Source organism: Haliaeetus leucocephalus, unplaced genomic scaffold (assembly GCF_000737465.1).
Source record: "Haliaeetus leucocephalus isolate CR32 unplaced genomic scaffold, Haliaeetus_leucocephalus-4.0 Scaffold271, whole genome shotgun sequence".
Classification (NCBI taxonomy): domain Eukaryota; kingdom Metazoa; phylum Chordata; class Aves; order Accipitriformes; family Accipitridae; genus Haliaeetus; species Haliaeetus leucocephalus.
The window spans coordinates 113,876-140,623 of record NW_010972707.1 but is presented as its reverse complement, the minus strand read 5'-3'; the positions used below and the strand labels follow the sequence as shown (position 1 = coordinate 140,623).

At 50.3% G+C, this 26,748-nt stretch overlaps 1 protein-coding gene across 1 annotated transcript in view; it reads left to right on the top strand.

Moving 5' to 3' along the window:
• Positions 1-26,748, top strand: part of ARHGAP39 (Rho GTPase activating protein 39) — a 59,847-nt gene that overhangs the window by 10,132 nt on the left and 22,967 nt on the right. The window contains exon 3 of the mRNA XM_010569331.1: positions 15,384-15,464. Within this exon, the coding sequence (XP_010567633.1) occupies positions 15,384-15,464 (81 nt within the window). The remainder of the gene's footprint in view (positions 1-15,383; positions 15,465-26,748) is intronic.

Genomic DNA, 26,748 nt, shown 5'->3' with positions numbered 1-26,748 from the left:
AATTTCACAAACCTTGTAAGGCATGATGCTGGGGAGGGTACTAATTAGAACCATCAGGGCTGGAGGGAGACAGGCAGCTTCATCTGCAGCATGGGAGGCAGGGTGGGAATGGGCTTTCAAACTGTAATTAAAGCCGAGAGCTCTCTGCAGGAAATCACTTTCCAGGTCATGCGTCTTTCTCCATTGCTTTCACATGCTGCAAGCAGATTGTGCCTTGCACGGAGGCTGCACACAAAGCCGAGCTCCCAAATTCACTGTCTTCCAACGTCTTCTTGTCTTGTTTTATCCCTGTTATCGACTTAGCTGGGGTCATTCCCACCCATGCCATGACAAAAGCCCAGCACTCTTGCTCTCCCAGTGAGATTCTCATCTGCTGATGCTTGGCATCACCATGGATTTCTCCTAATGTTGGTCAAAGAGCAACTCAGTTGGACTAGATGATCGTGGTGGGCCCCTTCAAACAGAAATATTCTATTCTATTCATGCCTTTATTTAAGTTTTTCACAGCACCTCTAAGCAGGTCATGAGGATCATAGAAGTCAATTGGTTAACCTGTGTTTCTGCTGCTGGGTATCCATGTGGATGTTGGGTGAGTGGCCTATTGTGATCACCTACTGTAGGTGACCAACAATTGCAGCCTTCTCTTAAATATTGAGAGAAGATTTAATGTTTTCACAGATGCTTCTGCTCGCCTTGTTACCAGAAACTCAAGTATTGAACCACTTCTGGGTGGATTTTGTGGTTGGTGTTGGCTCCTCTGGCCAGGGGTCTAGAGAAATTCATAGAATCGTAGAATCACAGAATGGTTTGGGTTGGAAGGGACCTTTAAAGGCCATCTAGTCCAACCCCCCTGCCATGAGCAGGGACATCTTCAACTAGATCAGGTTGCTCAGAGCCCCGTCCAACCTGACTCTGGAATGTTTCCAGGGATGGGGCATTGCCTGGCAGGGAGCAGCAATGCCCTTGGTCAGCCGGAGCATGACGGACATCTTTGCAGGCATACACCTTCTCCAGCTGTGATCTCTCAGCATCCCCTTTTTGTCTGGATATTTGATTTCCCCCAGCTGGGAGACTGTCTCACTCGACTTCTTTTGGCTTCAATTTTCTTTCCCCCTTGCCAGTGCCTCAGGCGCACGGGTGCTGGCCGTGCCAGGTCTCACCTCACCTGACCGGGTGGGTTTTACACCAGATGAAATGTTTAACATGATGCTGTTCAGAAACCCATCTTCTTGATGGGTGTCGTGGACTCCTCCATTAATTTGCATTCACTCACCGTGCTCCTGCGTGCTTATTGCCATCAAAGCGGTAATGATGTGAGCCAAGCTCTTGGTTGATGAACCATCTGAAAAAGTACACGGATATTTGGTGCCAACTGTGAGCGGAAAATGCGTTTCCAGTATAAAGTTAACAGCATCTCAAGATTTAACTCGCCTTCCTCATACCATTCTCAAATATTTTAGAGAAAAATGTTCATATCTTGCATTTCTTGCTCTAAGCCAGGGTGGAAGATGAAATCGAGGACAAAGCGCTCGGTCCTGTTTCTTTTTAATATCCTCTCTTTGAATTCTCTACTGCCCGCTGCAAAACAGGACTTCGGATTAGACGGATATTTGTCTAATGCAGCCAAGTGCTTACGTAGATTGTCAGACCCAAAATGCAGTTTACGTAACTGCAAAGAAAACCATCTTTTAACTTTTATTAGAAGCAGTGGCTGTAATTAAGAGTATGAAGCCTTGCAGGCCAATGATTAGAACAGAGGATTAGGCGCTGGGATTTCATTTCTATTCCTGGCTTTGCCATCGAGCTGTGCTATTTCAGTCAAGTCACTTTCCCTTATTTTAAAACTAAAGCAATGCTGCTCTCCGAGCCGCTGTGAAATGGTGCCACTTCCTATTCTAGGGGGGAAAAAATCCTTAATTTTTTTTTTTAATTTATTAGATGGTTGCTGTTCTGCCAGAGGTTCCCATGCTAAAGCTGCCAGAAGAAAACGTGTGTCTATACTGGAGCTTTTGCAATCCACAGTTTAGGGTATTAATGGAAAATCACCTTTGAAGCATCCTCGACCCCAGCTGGGAGAAGGTCCACACTGGGAGAGGGCTCCCACTGGGAAAAATGCAAAGCTGCCCTTTGCAAACACCGCCAGCTCCGGTGAGAGGCGGCGCCAGATGTGCCGCTCCTCCAGATGTGCTGCTGGTCCTCCTCGTAAGCAGCTACTGGCATTTCATGCTCCAGGGTTGGTGTCGGTGCTCCTGCTCCTGATACTTTCTACAGTTTTGAGGTTCACTGCTCCTTTTTGCGCCCACCAAGGGTTGCGTCGGTATCGTGCTGGGGAAATGTGGGTGTTGCAAGTACCGGAGCCGATGGACCTTGCAGTGCGTGTGCCCTGCGTGTGCTGAGATGAAGCAGTGCAGCCTCACTGGACAGCAAATGTTGGGAGCCTTTAGCAGCACCTGCTGTATCTCGGTAGCATGTTGAAAAACTTGCCCAGGCATTCATCTCAGCAATTGTCATAAAGGACATTTGGCAATCAGTTTTGGAATCTGGCTCCAGCATAATTAGGCATGTACAAGATCCCATTAGTCATGATCCCCATTAGGGGATTAGTCCGGAGTCCTGGATCCCAACTGCGTTTGGGCAGGTGATGTGGGGGTTGGTGCAGGAGGATGGGAGCCACTCATCTTGTGGCATTTTAATTTGATTTTTTTTTTTCCCTCCCCTTATTAAGCTGTCTTAATTTCCTTGATCAGGGCAGCGTACGGCTCAGGAGCAACTGTCAGGCTGTGAGCATCCCTCCAGCTCTGGCAGGCAACAGGGGCTGGAGCTGCAAGAGCTCGACGTGTTTTTCTGGAGCCTGTTCTGGTACAAGCACCAGGCTTGTCAGTGCATGGGGTTGTTCTGGAATAGCTCCAGCATCTGAAAGTCAAGATTTCTAAGCTGCAGCCTCAGGCTTCCTTGAAGAGCCACAGAGATCTGGGGTTAGTGGAGAGATCTCTTCCCATGGCAGGAAGAAGACCGTGTTGATGTTTACTGTCTCTCAAAGTAGACTAACAAGTTACAAGGCCTCCTTTTTCTGGAGTAAGCATTCAGATTGACATTTATTGAGGAATAACCATTTTGTTTGCATTTAGCATAATCCATAAAGCATTTTTGTCACACCTTAGTCTAATGCAAATCATAGAATCATAGAATGGTTTGGGTTGGGAGAGACCTTCAGAGGTCATCTAGTCCAACCCCCCCTCAATGAGCAGGGACATCTTCAACCAGATCAGGTTGCTCAGAGCCCCGTCCAACCTGACCTGGAATGTTTCCAGGGATGGGGCATCGACCACCTCTCTGGGCAACCTGGGCCAGTGTTTCACCACCCTCGTTGTAAAAAATTTCTTCCTTATGTGTAGTCTGAATCTCCCCTCTTTTAGGTTAAAACCATTACCCCTTGTCCTATCGCTACAGGCCCTGCTAAAAATTCTCTGTCTTTCTTATAAGCCCTCTTTAAGTACTGAAAGGCCACAATAAGGTCTCCCCTGAGCCTTGTCTTCTCCAGGCTGAACAACTCAACTCTCTCAGACTTTCCTCATAGGAGAGGTGTTCCAGCCCTCTGATCATTTTCGTGTCCCTCCTCTGGACCTGATCCAACAGGTCCATGTCTGTCCTGTGCTGGGGACCCCAGAGCTGGATGCAGTGCTCCTGTGCAGCAGTACTGCTGTCTCTAAATGTGGCAAAGCCCTCAAAGTCACAATATCAAGGGCACATGGTGGGGTGAAGTGTGCACAGGCAGCTCCTGCTGAGCACACGGTGTGGCATAAGGATGTCTTGACATATTTGCAATAATTTGATCATCTGCATGAATGTGAAGACGCTCAGCAATGATTTGAATTCATTTTTGGTGCATCGGTTGGACCACATTAAACACCTGCTCGACTGCTGCCATCCAGAATTGAAGGGCTCTTAGTTTGGTTTAGTTTAACTGACTCTAGGGGCAAATTCAGAGCCTGACTTACAGCGATTTTTAATTTTAGAGGAAGGTTAGGTTGCTTCTCGTAAAAAAAATGGGCCCAGAGAGCTAAGTGTATTGACTTAAGTACATCATTTAGTACAGCTTAAACAGGACTGGGATTTGGGTACAGAACCTTAGTGCTGCTTAGCCTTCCAACAGAAGCTGGAGTAAAGGGAAATATATTGAAAGGACTTAAAACACACTGTCTTGAGTAAGGATTTTGCTTCACCTGTTTGTCCACCTACAAAAGAGAATGGGATATTGCTGAATTTACGGTTGTACCAGCCTTGCCATGGTTTCGTCTCCTTTTCATGGAAGGAATAGCACATGGAGGAAGATGTAGTGTGCGTCTCTGGTACAGATGATGTACAGCCTCGCTGCTGTGGAGAGATGGGCTCCATATAATCTTGCCAGTTGTCTCAAGTTGTGATGAACCAGTGCTCATCTTGGTTTAAATATGTCTCCTTACATCTCTTTTGGTCTTCAACTTGGTTCTTGCAGAGGCGCAGGCTTTGGCCATGTTTGCCAGTTTTTTTTAAATAGAAGGCAACTGAGGTGTTAGGAAAGAAATGATTGGGTTGGGAAGGAAGGGGCTACTCAAGGGAGTGCCAAGCTGAGGGTGGCATTAGCAGGAGTATGGTGGCATCTGCAAGGGTGGCAGCCAAGGGAAAAGCAACCTGCCCACAGCTCTAGGGAATTAAAGGTTGGTCAGCATTACCTTGATCGTGGAACGAGGCCTCCTGGAAGCCATTTCTGTGGGCATGGATGACGCAAAGGTGGTTGGGAATGGCCAGCATGGATTTACCAAGGGTGAATTATGCTTGACCAACGCGATTGCCATCTGTGATGATATGACTACATATCTGGATGATGGGAGCATCTGCCTTGACTCTAGCAAGGTTTTTGATGTATCTCACATGGCATCCTTGTGTCCAAGTTGGGACATTAGAGTCTAGACAGGGACACTACTAGGTGGGTAAAAAACTGGATCATCAGGCTCAGAGGGTGGTGGTTAATGGTTCATACCCAACCTGATGGTTGGCTGCAAGGGAAGCTCCTCCCAGGCCCATCCTGGGACCTATCCTGATCCATATCCTTATCAATAACCTGCAGAGGAGGCAGAAGTCACCCTCGTCTGCAGACAAGCTGCTCTGCTTGAGGGCAGGGCTGATGTTCAGAGGGACCTGGAGGAGTGAGGACAGGCTGGGAAGAACCCCCTGAAGCTCAGCAAGGCCAGAGGTAGCAGTCGGGATGGACTAACCCTCTCTGGGCAGTGGCTGGCTGGGTAACAGGTCTGCTGAGGACCCAGGAGTCCTGGGGAGCTCTACGCTAAATGCAGGTGAGCAGCGTGCATTGGTAGCAAGGGAGGCTGGTAGTATCCTAGGCTGTAGCACCAGGCCCATAACTGGTAGATCAAGGGAAGCAATTATTCTTCATTAGACCACAGCTGGGCAACTGCATGTAGTTTTGGGCTCTCCAGGACAAGAAAAACTTGATAAACTTGAGTGAGTCCAGTGGAGAGCTGCCAGGATGGTCAGGGGCTGGAGCACATGATGCGTAAGGAGAAGATGAAGGAGCTGGGCTGACTTAGCCTAGAGAAGAGGTTTTTGGGGAGACCTCAGGGCACCCTTCCGATACCGAAGCAGCACTGCTGTAGCAGGACCAGTCAGCCTTTTGGTTAGAGCAGGTTTTGCTTTCTGTGATCAGCTTCTTGCCAATTTCTGGGTATGATTTTACCCATCAGGACTTCTGGCATGCAATTCAGTCCCCATAGATCCATGTCTGTGCAATCCCTTAATGCCATCTCCCTCCTCCCCTCCAGAAACTAATTTGGATTGAGCTTTCTAGACTATCCCCATACCAGCAGAATTCAGGAGGTTTTTAAGGTGCTGCTTTTATCTAGTAGCACTTCTGCAGACGTTCATGGGAAACCCATGGTGGTGGTTTGGTACCTACGTCTCTGCAGCCAGGGCAGAAGAGCAGCTTGTACCTGTGCTTGCAGCTCAGTTTGCAGCTGGTTGAGTCTTGATTTAAATGGTGAGCTGTGTTGAGATGTGTAAGCAATCAGGGGCTGCTGAAGAACAAGTGTATGTTCCCTTCTGCTCCGTCCTTTTTTGGGGCAGGACAGCAGCCTTTGGCTGAGGTTGGTTGAAGCTCTCAGCCCACCCCAGTGAAGTCTGGTGGGAACATCATAGGAAACCCACCTGTGAAAGTGTTTTTCCTTGATTGCCTTGCTTCAGTTTTCGTTCAAACTGACCGATCGTTGATTTAGGCTCCTTTAAAGCAGAATAATAGGCCTCTGGTACTATGTTAACTAAACCAGTGAAGGAGGAGGAGGAGGACCTCTTTGCTTCCTCTTTGCACCCAACAGTGAGAGGTGCTATCACTGCAACCTTTTATGTGACTGTTCATTTTTATGTAGGTTGTCCTACAACTTTTTCCCAAAATCAGCACAGAGCCTTAGCTTCTGGTAAGCCAGGGCAAGCTGAGTTTGTAGGGGCTTTTGCTGTGAAAAAAAAACACTTTGCTTCCCGTTTGTGCGGCACAAAGGCAGGCAACGGTAACGACAAACTAACGGGATCATTTTCTTCTCTGCAGAGGTCTCCTCGATGCAGCCGGGCTGTAGCAATGCCAATTTTCCTTCTGCAGAGGAGTTTAGGCTGGAAGGAGTACAGACAGCAATGGGTCAGCTCCTTGAAGCCTGACAAAATTGCTCTGAGGGCTTTGGTCTCTTCAATGCAAACTTGAATGCAGTTGTAATCATCAGAGTAAGCTTGATGTGAAGACAGAAGTGTGGGACTGCTGGGCTTTGGGACTGCTAAAATCAGTGCCTGTAATGTCTTTTGGACATCCTCAACCCCCTGGTATGGAGGGTACCGCTGCACCCCCCCGGGCAGGGCACTGCTGGCATCGGGACAGAAATAGACGGAAGAAAAGTCATTAATCTTCCAATTTATCTCCTGGTAAGGAGTGTGCTCCCACACTCAGGGTTTATCAAGGGGTAATGTTTCAGGAGCTTGTGCTTATAGTTTTTAAAGTAGCAAAGGCAGGGATGCTCGGAGAGCCTTCCTGGGCCAGGCATGGGCACGCAGGTAATCCCGCACTTTGGTCTGATTCTGCCTGCACCCAGGGAGCTCTGGGAATACATCAGGTCTCCTGGGAGGGGGTGAATATGACAGCAAAACAAAATCGCCAGCTGAGCCTACCAGCGGCAGCAGGATTTCCACTCTGCCTCTGCTCTGGGAGCAAGTAGATATCCTCCAGAGATGCTCGATGGTTTCCAGCCACCTGGTTCATGGGAAGCAGGCATGATGCTCTGCTAGGGGAGGATTCGGACTTGCAGCATCAGCAGGGCTGTGCTTGGGATGTCAGCAGAGCAGCAGGAGGGAGGGAAGGGGTGTGCATTGGCAGATTGCGGCTCAGGGACCCCCGACCCCTCTGAATCATCCCCTTCCCTCCTGCACCGTCCCCCAAACACCCACTTAGTCCCGTCAAGCACCAAAGAAACTGAAAGCATCGGGTGACGATTGCTGCTGGCTCATTCCCTCTATTCCAGGTGCCAGGATCAAGCTCCACGTGTCCCTTTTCGGATGCTCCTCCATCCCTTTGGTGATTTCGGCAGTCACCGAGGACGGGTGGTTTTGGCAACGTGCCCATGCCAGGCGAAAAGCACCCGAGAGCTGTTTGCAGCCACAGCTGATGGAGCTGTTGCTACAGAGATCTTGCCAAAAACAGCCTCCAATCAGCTCCCAGCACCGGTCTGATGCTGAGCCCCACTCAGAGCCCGGCGAGCCGGGGAAACGATAAATAGGTGTCAGCTTTGCCCATGCGTTCAGTCCTGCTGGGGACAGTGATTCACAGCAGTTGCAGGGCTTATTATTTCCCCAAGTCTTTTTCAAAGCATTTGCGTTTTGTGCCACCTGTGCAAATGTGGCATTTATCCTCCCTTCTGCTATTTCCGACCTTCCCTCTCATCCCACCCCATACCTGGAGGTGTGTTCCAGGCAGAACCATCGCTTGGTTTCCTACCATCCTTCCTCCTGCTCGGATCCTGCTGCGAGCAGAAGGCTTTGAAGGACCAGCTATGGCTCAGTGGGCAGCACTGACCTATGCCAAGCTGTGTCTAGGTTCACATCTGGCCTTACAGAGCCTTGTTTCCCGGGTTGGGCTTAAGATCAGGATTTGGAAGGTGCTCTTTTTCTCCCCCAAAAAATAATCAGTGTTGTCTGTCTGTCTGTCCCCACAGCCATGGGGGGGTGCTGCAGATGCTGGCATCCAGCAGAGATGGAGACAGGCCATTCAGGTATCAGGAGGACCCCTCAATAGAGGAAAGGTATTTTAACCTCAGGGAAGTGTGCATTTTCATCGCATCATCCAATGGTTTGGGTTGGAAGGGGCATTTAAAGACCATCTACTCCAAGCCCCCTGCTATAGGCAGGGACATCTTCAACTAGACCAGGTTGTTCAGAGCCCCGTTCAACCTGACCTTGAACACTTCCAGGGATGGGGCAGACTCTTGGTTCCTGTTTTGCCCCAACTGCGGTGGGATATACCCAAATGTACGTTGGGTGCACGCTGTGGGAGTGGAGTGGTGAGAGCTCTTCTCCCAGCAGAACGGACATTTAGGGTCACTTTCTCCGCTGCTAAAAGACCAAAGTGGTGAGCTTCAAGCCATTGGGTGTCAATGCAGATCTCAGCCCACATTTAGACATGATGAGCTGTTTAAAGCTGTTCCTGTAGTGTACTTGGGTGTAAGTGGGATGATCCAGAAGAGCTTTCACAGATGCTCCAGCTCCCTTGCAGCCAGGGTTGCTGGAGTATTTGGGCAGAGATGCTTTTCTGCTGCCAGGCCCCCAGGTACTTGCGAGGCTTTTTCCTTCACCCTTTCTCCCCAGATTTTTTCCATGGATAAGGCAGATGAGCAAGGGATCAATTGGTTTTCCATGCAGATCCGGACAGCATGGGCTAAGGCATACACATCTCTCCAGTGTGACACATCCACCATGCCCCTCATGGGAGGGGACGAGCACAGCTGGGGAGAACAGCAATCCACCCCCCCCATCCAACTTCCATTTCATAACCTGCCTTCATCTTGAATCAAACGGGTTTCATTTCCCATCAGCAGTAATTATCCCCGTCCACACTAACTCAGGATCCTCTGGCATGTCTGGACCGTCTCCGCCGAGGTTTCTGCTCAGACGGAGTTGACGGCTGAGCGAATCCATCCCGCCGAATGCCCGTCGAGATGCAGGGAGAGCAAAGATTCAGGCTGGAGCCAATGCCAATGCCTGGAGGCAGTGTGGTGGGAGCCAAGCAGGGGATCTCCGCAGGGATCTGCGGGAGAACGGGGCGGTGGTTGCACAAACCCAGGGGTGGCCGAGCCGGCTGTGCTTGCTTCTCCAAGACAAGCTGAATTTCAGGGGGTCATTAAAAGTCACTCACTGAGATTTCAGCTTAAATGAATAGCTGCTGGAAGCAGCAGGCGTGGAGCTTGCTGGAGAGCCAGGGGCAGGCTTGCCAGCTATTTAATATTTAAGCAGCAGCCTTGTTAGATTCCTGCTAGCCCAGCTTTGCATGGGCAGTGATGGAATGGAGCATTTGTCCCCTACCCTTTGCCTGCCCCCCAAGTAAGCTATTTTTTCAAGGTTTTTAAGCCAGCGCCTTATGAATTATGCTTGACAAAGGTCAGACTAACAGAGCCACTGGATTAAAAGGAAGACATTTTTTACGATGAGGGTGGTGAAACACTGGAACCAGCTGCCCAGAGGGGTGGTCGATGCCCCATCCCTGGAAATATTCAAGGTCAGGTTGGATGGGGCTCTGAGCAACCTGATCTAGTTGAAAATGTCCCTGCTTATTGGAGAGGGGTTGGACTAGATGACCTTTAAAGGTCTCTTCCAGCCCAAACCATTCTATGATTAAGGTGCTTTCTGCAATACCTATCTCTATCCAGTGACTTAGGGCAGCTGCTTTTCATGCCTATTAGCTAAATTTAGATGGTGGAGCAGAGTTGACTCGTGCTCTTCTATGCAGTGACCCCACTGTTGCGGGAACGAAGCAGCAAAAGGGTTTTGCTGGTGGGACTTTGCAGCCCGGCACATATTTGACCTGTGCTTGAACGCAGCTCAGCGTGCACGGGCATCAATCGTAGGATGGCTTTTGCTGTTGGTCTTGCTGAAGTTGGTGGGATGATCAAAGGACCTTAGTTACACTGAAAAGGCAAATAGGCTCTTCGCCTCCCGAGAGCATCGGTCTGCCTGCACCCTGCACAGCTTGCTGTGCCTCTGAACCACGGCTGCAGGGTTTGTATCTTCAAGCAGGGCTTTTCCAGGCTCCACACCAGTAAGGATTTCCCAGGATTAGACTGAAATGATGATTTGCTGGGGCTAAAGCAAGGCCTAAGCAAAGTCTGGGTAGTGATCTGTGCAGTTCTTTACGTGCCATATCATGCTCACAGGGCGTTCATGCCATAGCTGATGGCACATCTGAGTCTAGGTCACCAGGAGGACCTTTGTCTGCAGAGGCATCGTCCTGGTGGTGCTGCTTGAAGGTCTGCAAGCTTGAAGGCCTGCAAGCTTTAAGGTCTGCAAGCTTTCGGCCCCCATGACTGCTCCTTTCTGAAACCATGTAGATCTTTGCTTTTATGGGTCTGAGTCTGATTGCCACAAGTCTGCGTGGTTTGACAAGTTTCCATGCTCCTGCGGCAAAAGGAATGTGATATTTTTGCTCAGTTTGGACAGGAACATTTTCTTCCCCAGAGGGATTTGCTGCCTGTAGTTAAGCTGTTTCCCAAATCTGAGCCAACTCTCCCCAGCTAACCAGCCCCTGGCCTGGCATGGAGGCAGGACAAGTCTTGAGCTGCTCTTGGTTTTGTAGGCTGCACAGATGTCACAGCACTCCAACTTGCTCCAGGCAGGACCCTCAGCTTCTTGCAGAGGTCTTTCTCCACACCAGGCTCCAGGTTTCAGCAGGAAAATGAACAGGCAAAGGAGACTGGTTTTATTTATCGGAAAGACCAAGGATTAAATCTTGGCTCTACAAGCCAAGGCTCAGCGTGTCGAGTCCAACTAGGATGGGGAAGTGCTCCTTGATCTGTCCCTCCTCCACCTCCCGGGGACGTGGACCCTCGCTGCAGAACCAATCCCCTCCCTCACCTGGTCCCAGGTGGGGTGGTGGCATCTTTGACCCTTCTCTCCCTCAAGACATCACAGCTTCAGGGAGAGGCACCTTCAGCAAATGGCAAATGACATGCAGCGTCACAGCCTGTCGTCTCTGTGCTTTTGATGACAACACACATGTCGTGCTGACCTCAATGCTTCATTTCCACAATTAATGCAGCATAGCCTTTGGCAGCTCCCCGACCACCATCATGTTGAGCTTCCATGTTTGCAAGCAGGGTCTAGTCTGGGCACCATGTGCACCAAATGCTTCACCTCCTGGCCTCAAAAGACAAACTAGGATGGTGCATGCTGTAATAACTTGGAGATGGCTTTTTGTTCTGGAAGGCTTCTTTTAAATGCCCTCTCATCCCCAAAATCTCCCCTTCAAGGTGAAGGGACCCTACCTGCCTGCTCTGTTCAACACAGGAGGTGTGGAGATGCCTGGCCCACCCTGACCATGGCTCCCAGTAGAGATGGAGCAGATCTCTGCATCTCAGACATCAGTAACCCTGAGACCCAGAACCAAACATGGGTCTGCAAAATGTCTTCCAATTATTGAAGATGAAACAAAACATTACAATTTGATGTCTGCGAACTTCAGCATCCCTCAGGACCTATGTCTTCCAGAACAGGTTATCTGGTGGAAGACTGCCACCAGTTCCTTGATTGTCTCCTTCTTTTAGCATGATACTTCTTTCCAACGTGAGCCACACCTCTGGTTTTAGGGACACAGGTCAGCTAGCCAGGATTTTTTTAGCTTGGCAGTCTACGTGCTGTGGCCTTGTGGCATCTTTTTGTTCCGAACTTGCTAAAATCACCCCCAAAATAATGAGTGGGACCTTAGCAGTGGCAGCGGAGGGGTGAGTTTTCATCTCCTGTAAGATGCAGAAGAGCAGAGGGGATGTCCCAGGTGTTATGTTGCTGTGTTCATCCTGACCTTGAAGGTTGCAGCTCGTGGTGTTGCAGATGGATGTGATCCTTGACATCAATCTCATTTGCAGCTTCACTGGTAGGAGCTGATTGCAATGATAACTAAGCCAAGTCTGACTCATCAGTACCTGAATGAGGAGCAATGCCACCCACAGTGTGCCGGCAGCAATTTTACTCCTGATCTGGCTCTGCTGGTGGGATGGATTTGAAGCTCTCCAGTTGATCTCGATCTTACCGCTCTGCCTGGCATTTTTGGACCATGCGGTAGCGTAAAGTATGAATTGTATGTCAGCGAGACCTTGCTCGTAGTCTGAGGTTTTAATCGATTTATCTCAAAAGGAGGAGGTGGCAGCCTAAGAGAACTTTCTTTAAAGATTACGGGGTGTTAATGTATGTCAAGTCAGCGTGTGTGTTTGAGAGCAAACTGTGTTAAACTGTTTCATCTCACCAGCCTCATGGGCTGTCCCTGCTCCTGGGCATGTTTTGGAGCTCCAGTTTCTGCACCGGGATAGAAAGTGCAGAAGGATCTGCCTTAAGACAAGGGTTGTACTGTACCGTGTGCTGCACGAAATACCAAATTGGGAGCAGAATCTCTCTCCTTAGATATTTCATCCAGGTTTTGAAGCCAGATGTGAATAACCTCCATTCACCTATGAGCTCACACATCCCTCACCTCCTGCATCCAGCTGGCACGGGCCAGAATATCACAATATTAAAAGCCGCATAACTCTGCAGCCACTTCAACAGCCTTTGCTGTGTTTGGAAGAACCTTTGCACGAAAGCATCTGAAATTCCAGCAGCTGTGCGTTGGCCGAGGAGCAGCTGACGTCGTTACTGGGAATTTACGGTCAGCTTGTTTTCTGGTAATTGGCTGGCCAGATGCTTTTGGTGCTGCTCTGTGCTCCTCAGATCCTCTCTGTCAGGTGAGTATGAGAAGAGACAGAGATTTTGGGAGCCAGAGCCTGGAGGAGACTTCATCCCCACCTTGCTCCCAGATTGCTGTTGCCTTTAGCAAGGAAGGTTTCCCCTGAGATGCAAGGAGACATGCTCGGTGCCCTTACTTGCAAGTGTTTTGAAAAATATCAGGCCAGAAGGAACGGCTGATGACCAGGTGAATTTTTTTTTTTATTTATTTTTTTTTGGAGGGGAGGGGAAGAAGTGAGGTGTACAGTGGGTAGAAAACTTCTGGAATTTGTTGCGATGAGAAGCTGTGGAGGCTGATATTGCTGCATGTTCAGGAAGGGATTAAAAAATTCAAGGCAACCAGTCCATAAACATCTCTGAAGTGGGTACCTTGGAGGACATCTCCCTGCTGTGACCCCAAAACAGGGACTGGGTGCTGTGGGGCACGAGGGCACGGACCACAGGCAGCGACCGGGGTCATGAGCTCTCTATAAGCAGCATCTCTTGCTGCCATGGTTTGAAGCAGAGTACTGGGCTGGAGACACCATTGCTCTGACCCAGGAGGACGTTTCTTACCTTGCAGATCTTTCCAAAAGGTCCATGAAGTAGGGCAAATGGACAGATTTTGCGTAGGGAAGCTAAAGTGGTCCTGAAGTCTTTGGTTCCTGGGGAAACCTGGAGAAAAGGGGAGTCTCCTTTCAGCTCCAACAGCACAAGGGATCCACACAGATGGCATAGTCGTTGAAGGTTCTCCAGGCCATGGTTGGGCAGGGATGCTAGCACCAGAAGAGTAACCTGTTTGCCATGAGGGTCTTTCCCTTGCTCAGTTTTGATCACAAGAACTTGCCTGAAGAAGACCTTCCTTGAGGTCTTTCCCTAACGTCCATTGGCTTTCTCTTTAGTAAACATTAGGTATGGACTCTTTCAGCAGCAGGGCTCTTCATTACGAAGCTTTCTGAGCATTAATTCCCTTCCACCCAGGGCTTTGCCCGTTGGGGAGGAGATCTTGGAGCCATGGATCTGGGTACAGCACCGGGTGTCAGAGCTGATGCCTTTCTCTTGAACGCCCGTTTCCACTGGCCGTTGTGGAGGAGGAGGAGCATTCATTCACATGCACTCGAGAGGAAAAAGGGATTAAGCAATTCAACAGTCATAATTTCAGGGCTCAGAAGTCTCATTAAAATTAGCTTTGACAGAAGCTTAATTTTACTGCCTTTTGCATGAATAAAATTTTTGAGGTCTATCCTATTAAGATTTGTTTCTTTTCCTTTTTTCTTCTTCCGAAACCAACATCTGATCTGAATTTTATTAACACAAGCATCTTAATGTGTACGTAGGGGGGGTTTAACACTGTTTCTTCGAAAACTGCTCAAAACAAAGTTATTTCTCCAGATGTTTGCTGTTATGTTTCAATGCAGAGCAAATGTCTAATAATTTGCTCAGTGCCCTGTGTTTTCTGAATGAGCCTGATTATTTGCACATCCCCACAGTGAAGGACTGTTAAGGCAAAAAAAAGACCTTTCCTGTGCTCATTGAGCAAATATTGGCAAGTATGAACAATATTGGAAAGCGTCCTTAGACAAAGACTGATACCTGGTCACGTGCCTTGTTGGGAGGTGTTGGAGGGTCTCACCATGGACGCTAGGCTGTTGGGTGAGCATGAAGCCAAAGGGAATGTGGAGCAAGAGTGGGTTTGCTTTTATAGGACAGGCTTTAAGCTGGTGGTAGTCCAAAAAGTAGCATGTCAGTGCCATCCTGCACCTCCACGTGCTTTTTTCCACTTCTGTCCAACGAGTGCGCTCAGGTAAGGTGTCTCTCAGAACAGGTTGGTAGCTGTTGGTGCTGGGACCTTCTCCGTCTTCTGGAAGCAAGGGCTCTGCGGGCTCAGATGTAACAGACTGCAACGTGGTAGACGAAAATGTGCCAAAAAGGGCTTTTCTGGGGCTCGCTGCCTCTGCCTGTGTTGGCTCTGACCATCTGAGACAAGCGAGGAGCGAGAGCAATGCTCGAGGCACAAGGAAGGGCTGCACTTGGAAAGGACCATGGGTGGGACAAAGCTATGAGATGTTTAGGATCTGTCCAGGCACATCTACAGCTGTTCTTCACAAATAAGCATAGTTTAAGGGAGAAAGTGGTGTTTGCAGTGTTTGAAATGGAACTGGGGACCACAGCCATGGAGGGCTTGGTCATCATCTGCTAAACAACTGATTAATAGTTCGAACCCTGATGCGAGGAGGTGGGAGTAGGTCCCAAGCGCAGAGATGACTGGTGGGGACCAGGAGCCCATCTCTGTAGATGCATCTTCATTAATCCTAAAGTGAAGGAGACTTTAATAAGGGCACACGTGCGTCACAGTCACCGTTGGTAACTCCTTGTTCATTATTACTGTATTGCAGTTCATCGCCTTCCGGAGTGTTTGAGAAAGAATATGACATTTATCGTGATTACAGTGCGGAAGGTCAACTCCTCCACTACAGGTAGCCAAAATTTCCCTCTGGTATCGGGGTTGGGGTCTGCAACGTGGCCTTGGTGGTGAGGTGGGGGTGTGGGACAGCCCGTGTGCTGCTGGCTGACCTGTGGGAACGGGGCGGTGAGTAACGCTGGTGTTTCCTCTGTGCTCTTCTGATATTCCTCCCTATCCCCTTCCCTTCACGTGCTGAGGTTTTTAGCTTTACTACCACCCTTAAATAAACCTTAAGACAGATTTTGATGGTTCTTTGGAGCCGGGACCATCCATCCCCTTTAGGTGGTGGTCTTCGTTTGAGTGGCTCCTATCCATGACCAGAAACCAGAGCAGGACAGGAGGACCACCAGGCATGTCCAGTGATGGGGTCACACCTCAGCATGAGCTCCTGGTCTGTGGGGTTTTGTTAGTCTCCACCATCAGTACAGGACTCACCCGGTGCTGCTGATGTACCCCAATGCCTGCCATCATGGTGGGGTGGTGGCTTGAACATCTCTGCACACTGGAACCAGTTTCTAGGCTCTTTCCTAGGATTTTTACATTGACTATAAGGAGGTTCATGTGGATATGGATTTAATCCATCACCGCAGTGAGCCCAGCTGATTCAGAGTGGTGTCTCCGTAGGGCCCTGGAGGTGGGAAAGCCTCCTGAGAAATGAACCATCTCTTCCAGCCTGTGGGTCCAACTGCTTTCAGAGTCCATTTGTAAGACCGATATGAGCTTTCTCTTGCTTAGATCAGGATTTCAGGTGCTGAACCAAACCACCACCTCCAGCTTTCATGCATTTATGTCACTAGAGAATAATACGGTGTTGTGCTTGCCTTTGTTATGGCTCAAAATGCCCCTCTTAGAGTTTGCACAAGCAGTTCAGGTGTACAAATGCCGTGACTTCTCACTAGTACTAATGTGGACTAATGCCTTAAACATGGGCAAAAAATCACCAGAATTGAGTATGTCTGAGTAGATGATCAGAGGTGGGGAATGACCTTGTGCTGGGCTCCTGGAGCCTGGCCCAGCGCCTGCATCGCCACTTTCAAAACAACCTTTTTGCCTTCAAAACCCAAAGCAGTGTGAGCAGGGATGGATTTAGCGGGGCTGAGAAATTGCTCTTGATGCAGCCCAGATGGCTCCTTGGCCATCCTTTCTCAGTGTCCAAAGGAGGCATCTTAGCTGACCCACCTCATTCTGCCCTGGAGCATTCAGGAGATGTCCCCCTTGGTCACCACCTGCCAGGACGGAGGTGGTGGTGAGGCTCTGCAAACTCTGGGACCTCCCCACAAACCCAGACAGACCCATCTCGCCCTGACCCCATGCCAGCCTGCTCAGGGAGGGTTTTTGGTACCTACTGGCATCATCCAGATCAAATCAGGCAGGAACAGGGAGGATAAATGCCTGCACTGGATGCTTTTACTAGTATAGACCTGCAAACAAGTGGTGGCCTGAAGACTTTCTCTGTAACACCATGTTCATCCCAATTCCTACTTTTAAGACAGCAGGTCTATAGACTACGGTCAGATTTGGGGGTTTTGAAGTTGCTACCTGCCTGGTTGCTCTGGGCTTTGACGAATACCCCCAGTTTCTGGGTTTTTGTGGAGATGCAAGTGAGTTGAAGCACCTCTAGCTCTTGCTTTGCTTTCCATGCTGGTAGCGGGGACCGTGAGGGCGCGATGCTCTGCATTCCCTTCCCTCCTGCTCCGTGACAGCACGGGCTGGCAAGCTGGTCCACAGTGGCATGGTTTGCAGCAATCTCCATCCCGGTTCAATTCGCATTTGAGTGCAAAATCACCCAGCGGTGTTGGCCATGTGCCATTCTGCCTGCCCTGTAATTCACTGCTTCTGCAGTGGCCTCCCAGGAGCGTCAGAATTAATTGCCACTTAAGCAAGAGGGGGAAAAACAAGCTTTCTAGGAGGGGAAACAAATAGGGTAATGGTGTCTGGTGTTTATCCTCCCCAGCAGAATGCTCTCCTTGAGCATCGGGTGAGCTCAGAGAGACCTGCCCGTGGACAGCTTTACGCCGAAGCATCCCTTCTGCGTGCTGGGTGGATGCAATTCCCTGTCCGGAGGCAGGAGAAGTGAGGAAGAGTGGAATGGAGTGTGATTTGGCAGGCCTGGATTCACTGTTTGGTTTGGAAACAGGGTTTGCAGGTGCCTCCTCTGCTCTGCTGTTAGGCATTGAGCGTGCTTCGGTCGGAATTAGCAGCAGGAGCTGAGCCTGCGTCCAGGGCCGCAGCCAAGCGAGATGGAGCGGTGACAGGGACATGCCACTCTCTATCCTGAGCACTTTTTTTTCTGCAAACAGGATTAGTGATTCGGCACTGATAGGTTCTGACCCGCCGCCAGCTGGGTTGTGGCACGGGATGTGAGCTGCAATCGGAGACGAGGGACGATGCAGGTTTTGGGGACAACGGTCCCCACCCACCAGCTGGCCGATGCCCGCAGCCGCCCAAGCAATTAAAAGATTAAATTTCACTGTGGTTAGCACACATGACCTGTTTGCATCAGCATGTGCTTTGCTGCAGGAGATGCCTCCATCTTCCCGACCCCAACTTTACCGCCTGTAAAAACCCACGGACAGCCCTTGCCGCCCTCCCCCCAATCACTTCCAGCCAGGAAGCTAATTAGCAGCTTTGCTTAATTAGCTGAGAGTGGACTTCCTTCTGGAAGAACAGGTCTCAAGTGCCCTCTGTCTGGGGGCTGCCGAGTGAGATGGAGCAAGGAACCAACACAGCCTGGGGTGGATTTTTTTTAACCATGCGAGTGCCACGTGCACACCGCTCTGGCACTCATAAAAGCTGTAATCAAAGCTCAGTGGTCCTACCTCGCAATGGCAGGGATAATTTCATATCAGTGGGGTTAATTTTAAGGAGGAGGGCGCATGGCACATTCTGGAAATCACCCTGCATATAAAGGCATCTTGGTTTCAGCTTCTCCAAAGCTTAGCTGACAGCTCTTCCCTGGATGGACCAAGGCTGGGTAAATCCCAAAGGGTGCAAAGGGCATTTCTGGGAGGACGATGGTGGGCAGCACCCATGGCACAAGGGAGGCCACCTGGAAGCCCAACATTGGCGTCTACAACTGGATGGCTCGGAGGGATGCACACGTGGTCCCTTGTGGGAATGGGAATACCCTTGAGGTACCTCTGCCTGAAGGGACCAAGACTTGGGTGGGGAGAGCACAGTCCAGACACCTCTTTCTGATGCTCAAGGACAGGTTTTTGGGAAAGGCTGGTGCTCCAGCACCCTTGGCCAGGTTGCAACAAGATGGGGGAATCTCTCGTCTTCCCTCATGCTTCCCATGGGCCCATGCCAGTGCTGAGGTGGCAATTGTGAAACGGGCTGGCACCCAACCAGAGCCTTAAAGACTCCATCGCAGAGCGTGGTGCGGGCTGAGCCCTCAAGCACTTCCACTGGAGCAGCGCTGCCCCAGCTCCTCCAGATCCAGGCCTGGGATCCAGCCAATTCCAAACGCTGTTCATGAAATGATCGTGGAGGCTTCACAGTCAGGTGGGAGATCGGGTCTCCAGCCCAAGACCCACCTCAGGTCCTTCCAACCCTCTCCTCCTCACCAAGTCTTGCGTTAGTCAAAGCCATGGTAAGTGCATGTTGCCTCCTTTGAAGGTCAAGATAAGAGGTGGGCAGACAGTGGACTTGGCAGAAGGACAGAGGATTGAGTTGCCCAACAAGTCTGTAGGCCTCTGGTGGCTGAGGAAGCCTGATGAGACCTAGGCTGTGGCACGGGCACATGTCCACTCGCTTCTGGGCACGTGTCCACTCGCTTCTATCACCTCCTCCCCTCTGGCTGGAAAAGGAGAAGCTGAAGGACTTAGAGATGTTTGGACAAAGTGTGGGAGCAGGGTGGCTTGTGAGGGGACAGCTGTCCTCACGTGAAGGCTGGGTACAGGCAGATGGAGAGGCAGGAGGTTGGCTGATGGGGGAGAGGTCCTGGGGTTCAGCTGGGAGACCACCCTCATCCATGGCATCGTCTTCCCCAAGTGCAGCTTCGGGGTTCAGCTGCCTGGGTCGCCCCAGGAGCTGCAGCAACATCCTTAGGAGCAGGCAGGGGTTTTTTTTCTGCTTCCCTGACAGTGCTGGCTCAGTGCTCCCGGCCAACAATTGCTATGAGAGATTTTCTAATATAATGAAGATTAGTGGGTGTCATTAAGAGGATGACGTCTTGCTCCGTCTGTCTAGAAGGCATTTGTAGGAAAGCCTTGCATCCAAATCCCATCGAGAGAGGCAATTACGATAACTGTTCTTAACCCTTTCCTCTTTATTCTTTCTAGTTTGTGGTCCCTGAAGCCCAGTTGCTTAATGTCCTCATTTTTCCTCCTGTGGTTCTGTTGAGAGGGTTGATCTCTTTGCTAATCCATGCAGTGGTCTTTGTCAAGAAGTCTGTTTGTTTGTGGGACAAATCCCAGATCTCTGTCGTTGTCCCATGCTTGTGTTGGCCAGTCTCAATGGATGGAGGGTCCAAGGCTACTAGAGCTGATCTTCAGATCAGAGACCCTCAACTTGCTCCTCCAAATTTGTCTCCTCTCCCAGCACACAGCTGCTCTGCTCCTGTGACTCTCTTTGTTCCATTCTGCTGATTGGGTGGATGTCAGGTACCAAGTGCAGGTGGTCAGGGCTTTGTGGCCACCAGGAAGACACTGGAGCTTCCTGGTTGAAGGAAATGCAGCGTGTTGGACATGGAGCACAGCAGCAAAGCATTAATGTCCGTCTTCTCCCTGTCTGTTCCCTGGGAAACAAGAGGTTCATTACTTGCCAAGAACAGAAGAACCAGACCTAAAAATGTGCCCCGGTCCCAGTTACAGGCTCCTCTGCTCTGGGAGAAGGTGAGAAATCTGCTCACTTGAGTATGCAGTGTCCAGCTCTTAGGGATGCCTCCAGTTTGGCCTGGCTGTTCTGTTTGTTCTATAACTCTTAGGTCACACATGGAAGCAGAGGTGATCAATGGACTGTCCTCCAGCGGTGGAGCAGCTGGAATAGTTCCTAGGGCCTGGGCTTGCTCCAGCCCTGTGAGCCCGTGCCTGTCCACCCTTTCTTTCTTCTCCCAGCTGCAGTGATGGCAACATGCACGCTTCAAAGCCATGGTGAAACCCTCGTTCTGTGCTTCAGAGCTGGAGAAGCTGTGGCCGCCCACCACAGCTTGTGTCTGTGCCTTGTTCTATCTCCAGCTCTGCCCTCTTGCTTGTCCTGGCTTTGTGTCTTTGGTAGAGAGGTAGGATGTCCAACCCATGAGCAGGGAGGAGTGGATCCTGTTTCTGCTGGGAGCGTGTTAGGACAGTAGGTCGGCAACTACTTCATCTGCATGGGATCCTTGTAATGCTCTTGATGTGGTCTTCCTCAGTTTGTCCTGGACCTTCCCATCCAGGAGAGTTCAATGAGGTCTTTGATCTTCTGGTAGTTTTCAACATCTCATGGTCAACAGGAGTCACTTCATAGCTGACTGTCTAGCAAAGCAAGTATGGAAGTGAGGAGAGAATTGGGGTTGGCTTCCAAAAGACCTGGCACCATCTGTCTGATAGCTCCACAGAGCCTCGTGTGGCCCATCAGGCACCCGAGGTTTAGGAGGTGGTTGTGTCTGTCTGCTGGGCAACCTCTGTTTTGAGACATGGCTGTGGTTTGCCAACTTTTTACGGCTGTCTTCACCTCTTGGCTCTCGCATGGGTTGTGTGCTCCAGATGTTGCTAGATTCCTTCTCCAGCCATGGGAGTGTTCAGTGTCCAATTCTTGTACTGACCACGTTCAGCCCTTCTCCGTCTGGGCACAGACTAGCTGGTTGTTGGTGCTGTAGCACCTTCACATGGATGCAGGAAACGTGTTTAATTTGCACTGCTGGCAAAGAGTGAAGCCAGGTACCAAATTCAGGAGGAGACTTGTAGGAGCTTGGAAGAAGCCTGGGCAGAAGTGAGAAGCCACCACACCAGACTTTGAACGCAGCTCCTGCCAGCTAGCCATGCACCAGGTGCGTGAGAACGAATACAGCCATGACACCGGGGAGGAGAAGGTCTCCAACCCCTTCTTGTTGCAACCTCTGAATTCATCTGAGCTTTCCAAGGAAGCCCATTCCCCGGAGTCATCCTGGGGACGGGAGCTCAGCATCTCTGGGCTGAAGCTCCCTTTGCTGCTGGTGTCAATTTTAGCCAAGGCGGCTGCGAGGCCACATTCCTCTTCCAGCAATGACAAAGATGCATGTCTCAAGCGTGCCCACAGACATTTGCTGGCCGAGGAGACACCTGCCCAGCAGAAGTGGTGCAGTGGCTGTCCCAGCTGTCCCACGCAGGGACATGTGCTACTGCCAGCTGCTTGATTTATCCTCCACCTCATTCTGCTCAGGCTTCATTGTTTACGACTGTGAGTTAAGACCACAGCTTAAGGCTTCTCTGTAAATAAATGTGCCCGTTCATGATATTTAAAGGTAAATCTGTTGCCTGGTTTCTTTAGAAGTAATGAAGAGGCACAGACCTAATACCAGTGATTCCTTGGAGAGCCATGAGATTAAAATCCCCTGTTTTGGAAGAAAACTGAAGAGCGGTTTGGAGGGTTCATCAGTTCATCACTGTTACTGGGCATACCGCTGTGGTGTAACCTCCTGGGCTGGGACCTCTGCCCCAAGTCCAAGTCTCCGTGGGGCAGAAGGGAGACAAACCCAGTCTCTTCTCCCCATGCAGCTAAAGCTTAAAGCCCCTCTGTCTGACAGCTTCATTTTTGAGGAGCTGGAGCCTCCTTCTTGCATGTAACTTGGAGCCCGGACCATGGAGTTGGGAGCAGTTTCCTCCACACTCTTTGCCACAGCCTGGCATTTCTTCCACGCTCAGCCAAACACTGAACGGTAGTCTTGCTTTGCAAAGTGAACCACCGTCCTTATCCTCAGCGTGAGCTGGGTAACTTATCTCAAATGTGCGTGTGTAGTGCCCAAGGGATGGTCCTGCAGCGTCCCTCTAAGCCAAGAGCAACCCTTCCTGCTGAGGGGCTTCCAGCAAACAGCCAAGCTCCAGCTTCCAGGACCTGTTCTTCAAAGCCAACATGCTGCTGATGGCAGTATCTGGTGGCTCACACAAAAACCGGGGCAACAGGTCTAGCTTGGCTTCATGGCCAAAAGCTCTTCTCTAAGAGAAGAAGCTACTCGATCAGCCTTGCTGCAGCTGTGGTAGCAATCAGCAGCTTCAAAGCCACCCATCTCCTGGGATGGGTGGAGATAAGGCCGTGGGAGGAGGAATGGTCTGGCACATCACCCTAACACCCAGCATCCAGGCTTGGAGATTGGTCTTGTTATAGTCCTTGGTGGGTGGCCGATCATGTCCCAGAGCCTGGTCAAAGAGGCAGGAGAGGTCTTCTGGTGGGGAAGAGCTGGGGGAGGTGGCACCAAGCTTCAGACTGAGTCCAAGGGTGTTCGTAGCAGGGATGAATGATTCAGTTTGGAAATACCAAGAGGATGAAGGGCTTCAGCTTAGCAAACAGGGAGGGCTGCGCTCCAGGGCGTGTAAAATCTGCTCGGGATAGGCAAGAGCTAGAAATCACCATTGTAGGAACGTGTTGTCATGCTTACGGAGACAAAGAAAGCAGACCCCTATTGATCTGCTATTTAAGGAAATGTCACTTCTGGTCTCTTTGTATTTTGCAGCTAATTCCTCTTAATGATAAAGGCTTCTCTGTGCTCCCTCCTCTGCGTTCCCTCCTCCCTTTCAAAAAAAGAAAAAACGCGTCTTGTTTCAGTGACATTTGGGTTTCAGAAAACAAGCTATTTTGGGTGATTGGTTTAATCATACATCTGAGATGGGGAGAGCAGCCCTGATTGCCTCCTGGGGATCTGGCGTTTGGCTTCCCACAGGCGTCCGTGCCCTCCGTGCGTGGTGCCTGGCGTGCCGTGCCTGCTTCGGCTGCTAGGATGGGTTGTGTTGTGGATATTCCAGCTTGGCAGACCCTGATCTTACGCTTCCTACTGGTCAGTTCCTGATGAGACTGATGCCGGGGGGCTCACTGGAGATCCCCTGGCCACCTTGGCTTGTCCCCTCATAGCTTGAGAGCTTGCTAATCACAAACCAAGAGGACAAGGTGAGTGCTGTGGCCAGGTATGGCAGGTAACCGAAGCTAACGCAGACCTTCAGCAAGGTCAACCTGGCCTTCAGCAATGAGCTACCAGCCCACAGCTCACCAGGGACAGCCGCCCGAGCTCGTTTCAATGTTTGCTTATTAGCTACAGCCCACAAAATCCCTTTGCTATGGATTCGTGGCCTCTGTCGGAGGGTCTGCAGGGTGTGCTGCAGACCTGTCCACCGCACCGTGCTCCACTCAATGTGATGTTCAGAAACGGCTGCTATTTCGCAAGAAAACAGGGGGGTTCATCATCCTGGCGGTGTCTCAGAGCCCTGCTTCCCCCCTCACTGCTGCAAAAAGGGTGGCTGAAAAATTCTGTGCTCTTGAATGGGGTGGGGGGGACGGGAAGGCTCGTTATCTGCCTCTTGTCTTGATTCAGCTTCCGTTGCTGCTAATTAGAGCGGATGCCATGGGAGCAGTTTTTCTGAGAGAGGAGGAGTTAGCAGCGCTCGGGCAGCAAACGTGGGAGATATTTCATGTAGAGGTTTGGTGTTGCGGTTCTGAAGCTAGAAGTGATCTGATAGCGCCGTCCAGAGACAAGGGATTGGACAATCCCTGAACATTGTAGCCTTCTCCTGTCATTAAAAAAAAAAAATATGCATTTTTAAAAAATGGTACTTTGACAGGGTGGCTTTTCCTTGCCTTGGTCACAGGTATCAATCCTTCAGTAATATTTTAGTTGGAGAATGAAATCGCTGCATGCGGAGGAGCTTTGTGAGACCTTAGACACCCTTCAAGCCAAGCTTTGCAGTCAACAGAGATGGCCTGAAGGTTGGGCTTCAGTCTTCCCATGGCTCTGAATTTCCTCCAACAGGACCGAGTCTGATATTCAGCTTCCAGGACACCCCACGGCTCATGTTGCATCCATCAGATGGTCCTCGTGATCCCACTGCTGCTATTCAGCAGGAGACAGAAAGCAGAGGGCAGCTGTGATGTTGTCCAGTTGGTGGTAATGCTGCACCTTCTCCATGGTTCTTCCATGGATGGGTGGTCCTGTCCAGAGCAAAGACCAAGTCCCAGATCAGCCTGGGAAGAGGTTGGCAGGTCATGGAGGTGGTCTCCTGCCGCACGGCTCTGTCCAGAGCTGTCAGCCCCCCATCATCCCACCGGGAGCAGTGGGTGACATCTGGTGTCCATGAATACAGGCAGCAACATCAATCCACCTCCTCCTGATCCCAACAAGTGTAAAACCTTTCAAATCACAGTTCCTCTTGGTTTTCCCCATCGGACGTATGCATCAGCCCATCCCAACCAAAGCTAAAGGAGGACGAGAGAGGGAGACCCACAGGCGCAGTTAAGTGAAGGCAAGAAAGAAAGGAGAAGCTTGAAGGACAAAACACAAACCCAAGGGTGCTCCCTGCTGTGCCAGGCTGGTTTTACACTGGCTTTGGGTACCCGGTACAGCCTAATCAGGAGAGCTCAGCCCAATCCATGGCTCAGCTCTGTCTTGCCTCAGCCAGACCATTGCTAGGACATGGCCCAGTCTGGATTCGACTACAGAAACCAGTTTTAGCATCACTGAGGTCAGTGCAGAGGTTGGGAAACTCACACTCCTCTCCAAATAACCATTTTATTGCCCAAACGATGCAGATTTCATCTCGCTCACACTGTTTTCTATAGGAATTGGTTTTGACCATACCTCCAGGTTTCTTAAAAAATGAAGTCCAAGGAGGACGTGAGATTTCCAGGCGTGTAGATAAAGATGAGAACAGAGACTGCAAGTGTAGAAAAAGGTTTGGAGAGACCATGGTGGGGTTGTGGGCACACCTGCGGTGACCCCTAATCTCATAAAAGTTGTAAGCAACGAGTGAGCAGGAATTTAAAATTTCAGGTACAGTCTAAGATCTGGAATATTTATATACGCTGCAAGCATGTAATTCTGTACATACAAATTTTGGGGAATAGCAATACTTGCAGATGAAGAGCAATGAAGTCTTAGGGATGGGGGATTTTAGCCTGTCTTCCTATCCCCTAATTTAGTTACAAATTAGTAAAAAGTTGAGTTTGCTGGTGGCTTTTGCACAGCTATAGAGCCCAGATCGCTGTCCTAAGGACAGTTTCCTAGCTGGAAAATTTAGGAGGGATCATCGGAGGCTTCAGTCTGAAGCCCGGACATCTTCTGGGCTCGCTGCAGAGAGCAGGCAGGCTCTTCCCACCTTTGCCTGCGTTTGCAGGAAGATATTTCTGTTGCCGGAGCGGCGTCAGGCAGCGTGCCAGGTACAGGGAGGTTTTTCTGCCGTCGGCTCATCGCTGACCCCGGGCTTCACAGCGGGATGCGCTCGGCTGTGCCGGCGGTACCCAGCTGGGAGGAGAGGGGGGCTGGGCTGCATCCTTCATCCCCATCCCCAGGCGGGGGGATTGCAGTCGGTCCAGTTTAGCACCGGACGGGGGAATCTTAAAGGCATTAAGCTCAGGAGGGTGGTGAGAAGTCGCGGGGAGGAGATGCGCCCGGCTCCCGCGGCTGGGGGAGGAAGGTGAGGAAGAGCGAGGGCACGGGGACGGTGGGAAGAGCCCGGGGACGGCACAAGGACCCGGTTGCATTGCGGGGTGGTGGCGGGGTGCCCACGGATCCTGCGCTTTTCCAGTGGATGCGAGCCCCAATGCATTCACAGGACATTGGAAACCAATATATTTGAATTAATCATTCAAATTAAGGGCTTTTTTCCCTGCTGAGAGGAGAAAACCCATTTAATCCTAGTGCTAAATTATAGTCTTCAGCTGCAAAGCCCAAATAACACTGGGACAAGCAAATTTATCTTGAAAAACTGTGTGTATTTAGGTAGGTATTGTGAATATTCTTGCTTTTAAATGTCCTTTGGAGAAGCGTTGCGGTATCATTCATTTAAAAGCCAGAATGGTGCTGTTAAAATAATTGCACTTAAGCCCAGCTGTGACCCGTGCTTTTATTTCCTAGTCCTGCGTTGATTTAATGTAGCTGCCAATCAACTACGTTAAAGGCATCATGGTAGAAATTGCTAATGTAAAAAACAATTTTGGTTGTCATGACTGTTTTTAAGGTAAATAGAGCTGTGGATGGTCTTAATTATTGCAGACATCAGAATAATTCTGTTTTAAGTGTCGGGGATGGCGTCTACTTGCCCGCAGCAGAGACGCGGCGCAGGGTGAGGGTTGCTTGTGTCTGTCCTGCAAAAGCAACTGGAAGCAAAGGAATTCCTGGGTGAGGGAGCTGAGGAGCA